The sequence below is a fragment of the Vipera berus genome, assembly GCF_964194415.1.
Source record: "Vipera berus genome assembly, chromosome: 2".
NCBI lineage: Eukaryota > Metazoa > Chordata > Lepidosauria > Squamata > Viperidae > Vipera > Vipera berus.
In genome coordinates this window covers 60,156,011-60,170,157 of record NC_138203.1, presented here as the reverse complement: position 1 = coordinate 60,170,157, position 14,147 = coordinate 60,156,011, and the positions used below count along the sequence as shown (strand labels likewise).

General features: G+C 36.8%; 1 protein-coding gene across 1 annotated transcript in view; it reads right to left on the bottom strand.

Annotated features, from left to right (window-relative positions):
- Positions 1-1,663, bottom strand: part of SHC3 (SHC adaptor protein 3) — a gene marked incomplete at both ends in the record, with an annotated part of 42,028 nt that extends 40,365 nt beyond the window's left edge. The window contains one exon of the mRNA XM_081320554.1: positions 1,142-1,663. Coding sequence (XP_081176680.1) covers positions 1,142-1,663 — 522 coding nt within the window. The remainder of the gene's footprint in view (positions 1-1,141) is intronic.
- Positions 1,664-14,147: the final 12,484 nt, after the last annotated feature.

The window sequence follows — 14,147 nt, the reverse complement described above, 5'->3', positions numbered from 1 at the left end:
ATGATCAATTTATTCATTAAATATGGTTCTTAAGTAATGCAGCTATAATTACAAACAATTACAAATTACAAACAGTAACAATTTTCCTATTTTTGTAAAAGCAAACTTTTAAAACAGATAATGAAGAAGATAACTGAAATAAAAGTACAGTCGGTGTGGAATCTTGAGCAATGAGAAATTATAGGTCTGCACTCTGTTGTACTATATGGTCCATCACAATTTTTTCCTTTAAATAATCATTCCTATTTTCAATAAATAAAATATAAATAAAATGCTTTTGGCTTAATTTTATGAAACATCAAATGATTTTTTATGAAAATCTGCTCTGTTACAATAAATGTTCATTCTCAACAGTGCCATTTTAGAACCAAGTAACTATCAGCATACAGTCACAAAATAAATCATTAATTTTGCCTTTACGTCTTAGACTTCACCTGGCCAGATGAGATCTTAACTACATTGAACAGAAAAACTAACCTAGAAATGCACAAGGATTTTTTTTTGTCCTACCCCTCAACTATCACGGAACATAGAGAGAAAAAAAGTCCTGTTAAAGACTGTTATATAAAACAAGACTGCATTTTGAATGCACCACTTGAAGGAAGAGTATTTCTGTTTGCAAATAAGACACATTCTACAAGCTGTTGCTCTTCTAGCCTTGACATGCAAATAAAAGAGTTGCGTGTGTATTTGTACACACACACACACACACACACACACACACTCCATTTGAGATATTTGACGTTTGAACTCAGAATTATCATATGGAAAGATGTTACTCTTACCTCACCTACTACAGATTCTCTAGAGACAATACTAATGAATATAGACAAATACATGCAGCGCTCTGAAGAGCTGGATATATAATCCCTTTAATTTTGGAAGTGCTCTTTCCCACTGCTTTAAATCATTTAAACTGCCAAGCAGTCAGCTTGAATGCTCACTTAATGAAAGCAAATTAACGTAGGTGTTTTTTTTCATAATTAAGTCTTTTGCACTTAACAGTCTTTTTCAGATTTCCAGAAATAAAACACTAGCATTAAAAATCCTTTAGCCGATATGGCTGGTGTCTAGATTTCACCCCCCATCACATTTATTAAACAGATACAAAAAAATAGAGCTTAGGGGGGAAAAGACCAACCTTCACAATGTACATCACTCCAGGTCCTAGGATCTTCTCATTTGAATGCAGCCACCCTTGGGTTACTTTGTTGGCAGTGCTGCCATGTTGATTCCAGTCCTCACCTCCCAGGTACATTTCCTCCGACCATGGTTTTTTCCCGGTATTCATCTTGTTCTCGTCCTGCTGAGAAGACAGGGTGGAAGTAGCAAGGCTACATATGTTGTCTGAGGTCTCTGCTGCTGAGCTACCCTGCAACCTGGACACAGCCAGCTCTTTCACTGCAGAGGAGAGGGTCTTGATGCCCCAAAGGCTGCCTGTAGATGAGAGTTTTAAGTGGGACGCTTTAGGCACAAGAATAGAAAGGGTGGTGTGTCCATCATGCTCTTTCTGGAGGTTCTCAGGTGAGGCCAGATATGGTGAAGATGCTGAAGTGGTATCTGTTGAGGAGAACTTGCTGTTGATGGACCAGTTATGGACAATATCATCCACTGATGTCATCGAATCATTCCTGAAGCGGTTATACTTGGAACGCTGAAGCATGCCCTTCTATCTGGAATCTTGTGTACGTTCCGGCAAACAGGAAACTCCTCTACTAACATAGCAGATGATTCAGAGTATCAAAGATGGTCAGTAAAAATGTGACCATGGGGAGGAGCTTGTGGGGTTTTTTTAAAGAAAAAAAAATGAAAGGAATTTTGCTTAAGGTTCCATGGCAAGGCTAGGCAAAGCGGTAATTTTCTGTGCAACAGAAAGATCCCAGTCCAGCTCAGAGCTGCCAAGTCTCTCACAGCAAAAGCATGACTCACACAAATGAGAAGGACCCTTTTCAACAAAAGGCTCAGTGAATGCTGCAAAGCACTTCCTGTAAGGAAAAAAAAATCCACCCACTTACAGCACACTACCTCCAATCAATTCTCACATTTCCTTTCCCTATTTGAAACAAATATTTTTCCTTCCTTCCTTCCTTCCTTCCTTCCTTCATTCCTTCCTTCCTTCCTTCCTTCCTTCCTTCCTTCCTTCCTTTCTGGTGGATGTCTGCAATGGCTCAAAGCAATTGCATTAACTTTTTCCCCTATGTTAAGTACTAGCCTATTCCAATAACTTTATAAAATATGCCCCAGTGTGCAACTATCCAAATTAGAAAGCAATGCTACAAATTCTATATAGTACAGAATCTTTCTCTCTCTCTTTCAGAAAAGCTCATTATCGATTAAAATAGCCATATGTTTGTCACCATAATCAGCAAAGTGCAGTCTTTCTTTTAAAACCACAGAGTTCTGATTATGGTATTTTCAGTGCCAACAGTTTTATATTAAATGTTGTGCTGTACAGTATGAAAAACATACGGATTAAGTAATTTGTATTAACACACACACACACACACACACACATACACACACATGCATATTTACTTTAATCTAATATTTCAGAAATGCTAAAGGACAACTGAAAAATATTTAAGACAAAATAGTAATGCCTCCTTTCCAAACTGAAAATAAATCCATTAATAAGCATTTTGATTTTCATCAATAATAAAAGATGCATAAAATTCCCAATATGAAGAGATAAGTAACACACCAACCTTTAAAACATGTGTAATGTACTTATTGTAATCATGCAAAATGTAACATTATTATGGAAAGCTAATCTTGCTTATGTTTTATTAAATTCATGTATTTATATTTTAAACTATGAATTTGAATAATTAGACCAAAAAGGCAAATTTCAGAACAATCCTACTGCAACTTAAACAAAAAAAAACAGAAAAGAGAATGGCAGCACACAACTTAATATATTATCCAGAGAACATATGACAGTTTTCTCAGAGTAAAGGCTGAATTACAGAAAAAGCAATCACACAATAGCATCTTTCAATGCAGGTATTTAATGAGACAAATTTATGATACATAAATGAAGGCAGCACCTCTGATCCCAGCAGTGATGAATGAAAATGTCCCATTCATTGTAAAAAGCAAATTTCTAGTGATCTGCAGAACAGCCTTTCATCACAGTGCAAACCTGCTACAGCTTCCACACTGCATTCATTTTTCCCCCTTTTCTCTTGCTACCCTAGCAACAGCAAATATACATGGTATGGATCGTTTCTGATCTTGTGTTCTGCAATAAGCCGCAATCTCTGTCATTCAGAAATTATTCCCTTCATGAAAAGTAGATTTTTTTTAAGAAAAACAAAAAAACTGGAAAATATGAATGGATTTCTGTATATGTGAATGAAAGAGCTGGCTAGCATACCAGCATTTCTGTGAATGAAGCAGGCCTGGCAGGCTCTACCAGGCAGCAATTCCTTGGATGCTAACTATGTGAACCAATAAGATGCAGCCAGGATGACTCATTCAACAAAGGCTTGCTAAATAGTGGAAGATTCCATTTCCCACACAGGTAAGATATTTCCATACATATACAATCCACAACTAGGAATCAATACATATCACCAAGTAAATAATGAATACATTACTACAATATTTTTCTCCAGCATATGGTGTGTGTTTGTGTATGTATTCCTCAAAATTCATTTAGCTGGTTTATGTTTACCAGACAATGAAATAAGTTCATAGATACCTTGATGCTTATGAATACTTGCTGCAAGTGTACTAGATGCTGGGCATGACGCAAGCCTTGCATGGAGTCCCTTTCTTGGGCAGAAAGATTATTGGGACTTTGGAGTTATGATAAAGGTGAGTATGAAGGGGATGCGGAAATGCATATGATTATGCATGAAGTGGAGAAGCACGTAGCTTTTCTCTTAATACTACAACTCAGATCAACCAACACAGACTATACTTCAAACAATGCATAGTCATTTCATACTGATGAATTCAATGTTACAAAATGGAAGCAGCAAATAACCTTGTGGCTGAAAAAGGAGATTCAATGAATTTATGAGGGATAGCACTACAAATGGCTATTAATCAAGATGGTCAAAGCTTATCTATAGCTTGAAAAGCACTATGTCTCTGAGTAACAATTAAGTAACAAAAAGTAACAAAAAAATGAAAGATCTGTGCCCTTCATGGTCTTCCTGTAATTGTTTGAAGAAAATCAGTTCATACAAAACAAGAGGCTGAAGTGGAAACATCTACTGTGTTTCCCCCAAAATAAGACCAGGTCATATATTAATTTTTGCTCCAAAAGACTCATTAGGTCTTATTTTCTGGTTAGGGCTTATATTTGGGGAAATACAGTACTAAATGCATCCATCTGGCTGACAATCTTAACTGGGGCTTATTTTGGGGGTGGGGCTTCTATTACAAGCATCCTGAAAATTCATGCTAGGGCTTATTTTCCGATTGGGTCTTATTTTCAGGGAAACATGGTATGAGCTGAATGGAAAGGACTTCTTAATGTATTGTATGTACACTTGGCATGCCATGCCATTTCTACATGTGTTTCTTCTATGTCCCTAGGCAGATTCACCAAGCAATTTTAATTGTTTCTGCTACACTGAACCAACAAAGAACAGTTATCTGAGACAGTGTGGAACTTCTCCTGGCACTTTAGTTCAGACTGGCATGGATATTTATATAATTACACTGACAATGACTACTTTTCATTATTTCCAAATGAATAGAATTTAAAAGATATAAACAGTTATCACAACTCTGAGGGTGCTATCAAAGTTCATTTCACTGTACTTAAGCCTCTAGTCAGAATTTAGAGCACTAGGCAATACTGTATTGCTTTCCACAGTGGGAAAGACAATGCTACATTCTTCTCAATACTGAATTTTGGAACGGGCTGAATTTTGGAAAAACTTTCCTTAATGTTTGGGCATTGGAAAGATTCATTTAACTCTGGTTGGGAGTTTACTCCTACAGTTTTGGACAACCTTTTTTTTAATGTTTAAATATTTTTTATTACAATAGAATAGACATATTCAATTTTCTTCTGGTTTATTGAAGCAGTATGTCAAACAGCACTTGCCACAATAATGTCTATCAAAGTAGCTAGCCATGAACACTCCGGCCCCACATTCTTCAGATGGACACTCACAGAGTAAATGGCTGATTTTACCGTTCTCATCCATTTTATAGTTTTAATCCCAGATTGGCATTAAACATACCTTCCTAAAATCATTGCTTTTTGTCTCTTTGGTTTGTCAGATGTGTGGGATTAGTGTGTAACACTAATATGAAGTACAAAAAATGAATTTTAATATAATTATGAAGTAAAAGAGGCTGTAGATGAAGGGAAAATGCATGTCAGGAAGTAATTGCTGCAAATTATACAGTATAATGCATATATAGGAAAAAAAATTCAAAGAATATTGGCAAGGGGATTGAGAAATGGTCAAAATTAAAAGAGAGAAAGTATAGACCAATGGTGACAGAAATATAACAGAAATGATGGGATTATCTGGGTGAGGTAAGGGGATATAGTATTAGAGATTTGTATAAGGGATGATAAAAATGAATGCTACGAATCTTAGGTGGTCAAGAAAACATTGATGACAAGGAAATCATACACAATATGGGAATATTGAAAATCGCTAAGGCCGCATGAATGGATGATATAACAGGAAAAATGTTAAAATATGAATTGCTTATCGAACAACTGAATGCTTGTGGTAATGTTACTGAGGTGCTGTTGTTAGGGACATAAATCTGTGTGTCACTTTGTATGCAAACAATGATTGTTGCTGGGTAATAACCTGAATGATTTTCAGTGCATGTTAGATACAGTGAATGCTGCAATAAGAGTACAGATCTGAAAACTAATATATCAAAACGAAGTACTTGATGGGGAAACGGAATGAACAAGTGCAACTTGTACATAAAGAGATAAAAGTATACCTCAGTAGAATGCTTACTAAAAATAGGGAAATGGATGCAGAACTTTTCAAACATACAAATACTAGTAGAAAAGTGGTAGGTGGTAAGGGGTCTATCATGAGGAATGGATACTTCACAAAAGGATTACATAAAAGAACGTATTTCTTCTCATTTTGTTATGTAGAAGTGAGAATTAGGTATGTCGCAGATGATGAATCAGAAGGATCAGATTAAAGGGTACTGAATGAATATGGATTACATACAAACAGTGAGCAGTAGAAAGGGTATATTAAGGTATTCATGTAGAGGGAATCAGTGAGAACTGAAGCACAAAACTAATGTGTTGAGGAAAAGTAAATGGGTTGAGAGGAAGAAGACAGGAAAGTCTTAATAAGAGGATGAATTCCTTAAAAAGCAGGAGGTGCAAAGTTTAAACAGCCAAAGGCAATGTATGAAGCATTATGGATATGGAGGAATCACGTATTATTCATGTTTTGCAAGACTAAAAAGCTCTGGAGAGGTATAATGAAATGTCTGGTATAAACAAAATTTAGCTGTGGTTTCTTTGCTTTTTCTGATCTCATGCCTAAATTTCTATGGTTTACTGTTCCCTATTCCTTTTCTCTGTTTTCTCTGTTTTTTCTCTGTTTTTTGTCTTCCTAAGACGTGGTTTGGGGTGGGTCCTGACACTTACCATGGAAAGGTAAAGGATATAGCTGAAAGATTTGTATGTATATGTGCATACGTATATTCAGATTAGGGAAAAGAAATCCCCACAGATCCACTTTCCTTCACAATAGATGATTCTCTCAATTCTCTTTACTGAATGTAACACTAAAATTCTTTCCTTGTCGCATTTTCATATGTTCAGTCTGTCCACATTCTCTCTTTGTTTCCAAATCTATTTAGCCAATATCTCTGAGTTTCAGATGATGTTTCTACTTTAACATAGTCAAAGCTTTTTATTCATAAGGCCTTTTAAAAATGATGAAGGGCCTGAGGCTCCCCTCCTGTCATCATCATCATCATCATCATCATCATCATCATCATCATCATAGAGTTGGAAGAGACCTTGGAGGTCTTCTAGTCCAACCCCCTGCTCAGGCAGGAAATCCTATACAATTTCAGACATCTTCTCACTGCTTTCTCCACTGATTAGTTTTTTTCTACTGTTTTTTTTTCAACCAAAAACCAAACACTGGGAGTGTTTGGGAGAACTTAAAACATCACATGTTAAATGACTGTTTTGCTGTTTTGACCAAAAATATTGATCCATGCAATCATTTTAAATCCTGAATTACATGATGAATGCCCTCTCCAGAACAATTGGTTATCCCTTTAAAAAGGCTTTCATTAATCCTATTTTAGGGATGATGATGGAACCTTTTAGAGACCAAGTGCCCAAACTGCAACCCAAAACCCGAGTGGCGGTGGGGATTGGCTGGGCATGGCCCATTGGCTGGGCATGGCTGCAGTGGTAATGGCAGACTGGGTGGGACTAAAAAGTTCAATCAATCAATTCCAACTTTGCGAGTTCTTTTTTTTTTCCTGTGAGAAGTTGAAATTGATTGATTGATTGATTGAATTTTTTTTTTTGCACACGGCAGCAGAGGCCTAAAGCAAAAAGGTTTTATAAAACCCAGCTGAAGGCCTAGGACTGGGGTGACAGTGTTCGTGCCCACAGAGAGGCCTCTGCGTGCCACCTGTGGCACGCGTGCCATAGGTTCACCACCACGGGATTAGGTAGTCTACATAATACTATAATTGCAATCTTCCCATGTCTTCATTTATACCATACCATTCATCATCGTTTTCCTTACCAGAGAAAGAATAAACTCTGAACCGTTCAGTGGTGGGATTCAAATATGTGAACAACCAGTTCTTTGTGTGGATGCCGCTTCCGGAAGTCCATTCTGGGCCCGGGCAACAAAAAATTATCTACCAGTTCTGCCAAACTGGTGCAAACTGGCTGAATCCCACCACTGGAACTGTTGAAGAGTAGGGAAAGAAAATGCATTGCTGGAACATGGCAGAAAGGGCTATCTCTGCAGGAGATTTCTTGTGCCATGTTTCCTTCTTCCCCTTTACCAATACATATACCCCTTAGCTAACAAAGCAAAAATATCAGTGAGTGATTTTGTTTTGTTTTATACTCTGAACTTGTTGGCAAGGGGGCAGTTGTGGCTTTCTGTATAAATAGAGTAGAGTCAATGGACACTCCCCTCCACTGCATAGGTGATGTAAAAGAAGAAAAGGGACTAACAGATAATTTCTCCTCCCTAGCCTGCTCCCCAAATTATTTTGACGGAAAGTATTAGTGAGAGAATTCCTGAAGTAATGCTTTCCCAATGGTGAATAGGGCATTATTGTGGTTGAAACATCATATAGTTCCTGGTAGAATTAATATAAAAATAGAGAAAGGTATGCTATGAATATCAGCAGGGTGATGTTTCTATGGTATTGTGACGCTGCCTAGAAATTATTATGAAGTAGATTCTAAAATTGACTAGAGAACCATCATTACCAAGGAATGGAGCAAGGCAACTTCCAGGGCAATTTGCATTTGTCCATAAACACAAATGCAATTGCAACCCTCTAGCTCTGTTCTAAGGGCACTTTTTGAAAATTAAACATATGTTCCAAATAGCAAATTTACTATTAGTGCAAATTATCATTTAAATTTATAAAGTCTTCTGTGTATCTGTGTTAGGAACACACAAAGAAAAACTTAAAACCAGCAAATTTAAGTGCTTCGAAATTTCAAAGTGAGCCACAGAGACAAAGAATGAACTAAACATTGGCGTGGCAAAACAGAAATCTAGGAAAAGATCCTCACTGCCATCTCCGTGACGGCAGCTTACCATTGATAGAACGGTGTTCAGTACAGAAGCAGAGGCCTGAAAATGCCACACTACATCTGCACAGGCTTTGTCTTGATCTCTTCTGTTGTCCTTAAGGGTGGTAGCACATTATTATTTTTTATTTTATTTATTTTTTATTCCATTTATATCCCGCCCTTCTCCGAAGACTCAGGGCGGCTTACAAACTTAGCAGTAGCCTTCATTCTATGTATATGCCTGCTTATTAGGGCTTTCACACACACCCCCAAGCGGCATTATTACAAAGTCAGCTTAATTGCCCCCAACAATCTGTTTTTCCATCACTGACATCAGTTAATTTTGAAACAGACTTGAGAAAGTCTTCTCACTAGCTGGGTGGATCAGACAGCAACAGACTTTGTTCAAGTGGTGCCTATTGAATTCCATAGTAGAGGTCAGCAGAACTAGGAGAGAAATGAACTGATACTTAGGCCAACAAGGCAAAAAACAACAACATTCAATTTACTTTCTCCTACATAAAAAGACAGGCTAACATCCACTCACATAGGGGTAAATAAAACAGAGTATTTGGAAGTGCTATAGAGGAGAGCAAATCACACCCACAATCCTTAATATCACCCTATTTGGGGATACACTGTGCCTCTGTAGCATAAAAATGAACATTCCTTCACTTATTTTAATCAAAGGGGAGGGAGTGGAGAAGGGAATGGAAACATTTGACAGAAAGGATGGTTTGAAAGAGCATCCTTTATAGGCCCATGAAAGAAAAGACTAGTTTTGCCAAACAGTTCACCTCTGCTTTTTTTTTAATCTGGTGATGCTTATTATAACACTTCATCAAACAGGCAGAAATTTAGTTAGTGATATTTTACCTAAGCATAATGTTCCAGTGAACTCAAGAATGTTGGAGGATTATTTCTTTTTATTTAAAGTAAGCCCAGGCCCCCACCATAAAAAAAAATATTGGCAAGCTTCACTTCTAAAGAGTGAGCCACGTCATGGGATTGTTGGGGCACCACACAATTTATAAAGCACATTGCAAATTTAAAATAGTTTTTTTAAAAAAAACAAAGAGAGAGAGAGAGAGGAAAGATGTGATGTATTGATTACAGAGCTTTCTTTTTAAAGCAATACATAGTAATCATAATAATGCCAGCATGTAAATATACAGAAATGTAGCATTTGACAGAATTTACTGGAGATATATCTGGTAAACTTTTCAATATATATATTATTAATATTAAAACATTTACCAGACATATCTCCAATAAATTCTGTCAGATGCTAGATTATTATCAATTAGAACAGAGCTGGGAGGGACTTTCAAGCAGGAGACCTTATACCATTTCAGGCAAATGGCTATCCAGTCTCTTCTTAAAAACCTCCAGTGATGAAGCACCCACAACTTCTGAAGGCCAGCTGTTCCACTGGTTAATTGTTCTGTTAGAAAGTTTCTCCTTGATTACTTTCCATCAATGACTTCTAAGTTCTAAAGCAGTGAATTCCTTCTTCTTGAAAATAGATTGAGATTTAAAACAGGTTCTTCCAGTCCAGCAAAAACCTTACACAGAAGTGTGGATCAATGTGGTTAGAGGAGAAAAGGTATCTCTGAGAGTCATCTGGAAAAACAAGATCCACTTACGAATGCTTTCTATGAATCTCTCCTCTTCTCTGCACTGTTTGGATTTGCCTGACTTCACTGCTGAATTATTTATTTATTTTTTGTCAGATGGAGAGAGAGCATCTTGGGGCAGAGAAGGTAAAAGGCAACTCCAACTACATCCAATTTATTCTTTTAAAAAAAATCAAGCAAATCTAAGCCTTCAATATTAACATGACTATTGCTGTAATATGCTTTGTCTAAAACTCATGCCCAGTCCTGTGAATTTCCAAATTAGAGCCTCCATCTTCCGCAGAAGAAAGAGCTGCTGCTCTATGAATATTTTAATAAAAAGCATTCTGGTTAGTACAAATCTAAAAACAGGCCCTTGGATTTTCCCATACCAGGCATTTACATCTCTTCTTGCTGCATGCAAAGATACAAAACTATTGTTGACGAACACATGAAGAATAATCATACAACAGAAATACATTTTTTGATTTCTCCTGATCTGCAACTTCAGATTTCAGCATTTCAGTTTAAAATTCTCTCTCTTTCTCCATTTATATTTGCTGTTTCCATGGCAGTCTGGTTGCTAAGGTGGACCCAATAAACACATTATAGCTTAATCTTCACGTGGAAGTTGTTCTTGAACAAACAGGACAGCAGAGCAATTACAAAAAGCATTGCAAGATTTTCAAATCTTGTAGTATGAGTTGCTGTCATGATTACATTGTGTAACCAGTATACCAAGTTAATATTTCAGGATATTAAGTTAATCACTAACAATGAACTCACATTGTCATTATTGCCAGAGAGGCAGGAACATACAAACAAGATGCACAAGCGAATTAGGTTTCTCCATTCTCATTAGTTCACAACCGATAAAAGCTCACCCACTACACTACAGGTACTGTAGTCAATCCTCAACTTATGACTACAACTGAGCCCAGAATTTATGTTGATAAGCAAGACAGTTGTTGAGGGAGTTTTCTTCCATGTTATGACTTTTCTCGCCCCAGTTGTTAAATGAATCACTGCAGTTGTTAAGTTAATAACATGGGTTGTTAAGTGAATCTGGCTTCCCCATTGCTTTTGCTTGTCAGAAGGCCGCAAAAGGGGATCATCACATGACGTCAGACACGCCAACCATCATAGATATGAGTCAGTTGCCCACTGTCTGAATTTTGAACATGAGACCGTGGGGATGCTGCAATGGTCATAAGTGTGAAAAATGGTCATAAGTTTTTTTCAGTGCCATGGTAACTTCGAACAGTCACTAAATGAACAATTGCAAATCAAGGATTATCTCCCATAGCTTTTCCATGTAGAAGATGCTGGGGCAAATTAGGTTTTGATTGACTGCTGAAGAATACAATACAAAATGCTGACATGAAGGCCAGAAAATTTAGACAAAGCTTTATGTCCAAAGAATTTAGAGGTGATAGAAAAAGATCTGTATTGTGCAGAGACTATAAATTACCAGCTTGATCTGAAGATCTGCTAAACAATTTCATATGGCAGAAATACTTTTAGAAAAGAACTAAAATTCCATAGTTCATTAAGTTAACAATTTAAATTGTAGGGAGGGGGTTAAATCTGCACATGGTCACTTGAATTCTGTCCATAGACATTAATCACAGGTGAAGTCAGCACAAAGTGCTTTGAATTAATTCAATCCATTAGCAATGTGCAATCACTTATGTATCAGGCAAACATTTTGGCTTTTCTGGCCACTTTGGATCACTTCCATACTTTTTTCAGAATTTTTTCTAGAATTCCCCCAAATCATTGATCCTTTTTTCAATATTGGCAATAATATATTTACTGAAAGGTTAAGAATGGAAAATGATATATTATATTTGCATCATATATTTATATGATTATTTTTCCCCCCAAGGAACTCAGTACAGTTTGGAATTTTAAGTTCAGGATCGATAAATCTTACAATGACTACTAGTTGTGACATCTATTTGGGACTTTGAAATCAAAGGCAACGTTCCATTGAATGCCATATGGGAAATGTTGGCATCATCATACACTGGTTGCAGGTACTCCAGTAGAATTTGATTGAACCCTTTAAGGAAAACTTTTACTCAATTAGATGAATTTTTGGTCTTGTCCAGCAGGATCAGAAAAGCTAACAAAAGGGAGAAATAATACTTGAGGTTCTTCCATATACATACATACCGTACATACAAACATATGAAAAACAGCCAAATTTAAACACTACCTGCCTTTTTGTTGTTGTTGTTGTTGTTATTGTTATGTTTGGGGTCTGCAGGTTCTGCCTAACAACTTGTTCTTGGGTACTCCTTCTTATTCCTTATCCATTGCTTTTTTACTAAAAGAAGAGCAAGGCAATCTTCCCCTGAGCCAATAAGTGCAGGTTCGAGTCCCACCAGGCTCAAGGTTGACTCAGCCTTCCATCCTTCCAAGGTAGGTAAAATGAGGACCCAGATTGTTGGGGGCAATAAGCTGACTTCGTAAAAATGCCACGTGGTGCCCCCCGAAAGCCCTAATAAGCAGGCATATACATAGAATGAAGGCTATTGCTAAGCACATTGATTTGTGCTTCTTAGATTGTAAGCCGCCCTGAGTCTTCGGAGAAGGGCGGGATATAAATAGGATGATTAAAAAAAAGGCTTCCACAAAAATGTCAAACTTAAGTTTACTTTTCAAAACGCTTATGAATTACAAACACTCCATATCTACCAATTAAAATAAGAGAGTTTACATTAATTTAGATACAATCAAAGCCAAGCAGTTAGATCACAGACAACCATTAGGTAGGCTCTGTTTTATTTTTAATAAGCTATCCTGCCTTTAGGCTATGAGGATTTGGATTCTATGAAGCATATTTGAGCTTACTTGGTATGAAAATGAGATGTGCTTGGAGAGTTAATCTGGTGAGTCGTGACTATTTGTAACTGTCAGCTTCTCTATGAAGATAAATAATTAAAGCTTCAGGAAGAACACACACGCAGGAAGCAGTGGAGTATGCATATACGTAGGTGTGGAAAGCATTTGTTTTCATCCAATCACTGAATGAAGAGCAAAAGCATATATGCTTATCCATCACACCATTCTCTTTTAGATAAGAACTATTAGAGCAAAGCACAGAAAGGGAGTAGAAATAGTAGACCAAAAAAATATGAGATAAGAAAAAGGCAGAAAATCTAGCTATATCTAGCTTATTCAGACATATAGCTAAATAAAATAAACCAGGTTCATTCAGTGCTACATAATGTAAACCACAATGGGAAGTTGCAGGATCCAGTGCTGACCTGAGCTGCATACAGAGAAAAAGACTGTATGTGTAAACAGCATGGTGCTTCAAACATAACAAAACAGCGTATTCAGGATGTGCTCTGAGCCAAGGACCCAAGCAAACTCTCCAAAATACTGAGTGCTGATTAAGGACTAACACTTCTTTACAAAGGAATCTTATTTTCTGTCTTCATCTTTACCTTTGTCTTATATTATTTATTCATTTCATTGTAAATCTGTATTCCTCTTTTTAAAAATATTTTAAAAACAATCCTTTCCAAATAATTTGACACCAGTCTGGGAGAAAGTAACAATAAACAACTACGGTGCTTTGTGACAGACAAGAATCAACTGAATTGCTTTCAAGTGTGATTGCTTTTAATTTGAACCTTTTCTCCCTAACATCTTTACAATAAACATTTTCTTTGTACCTGCCGGTTCAACTTTAATCCCCTAAGAAGCTGCCTTCACCTTATCATAGACATTCCTGGGGATGTTGAATCTGAAATATGATGAGTGTGGCA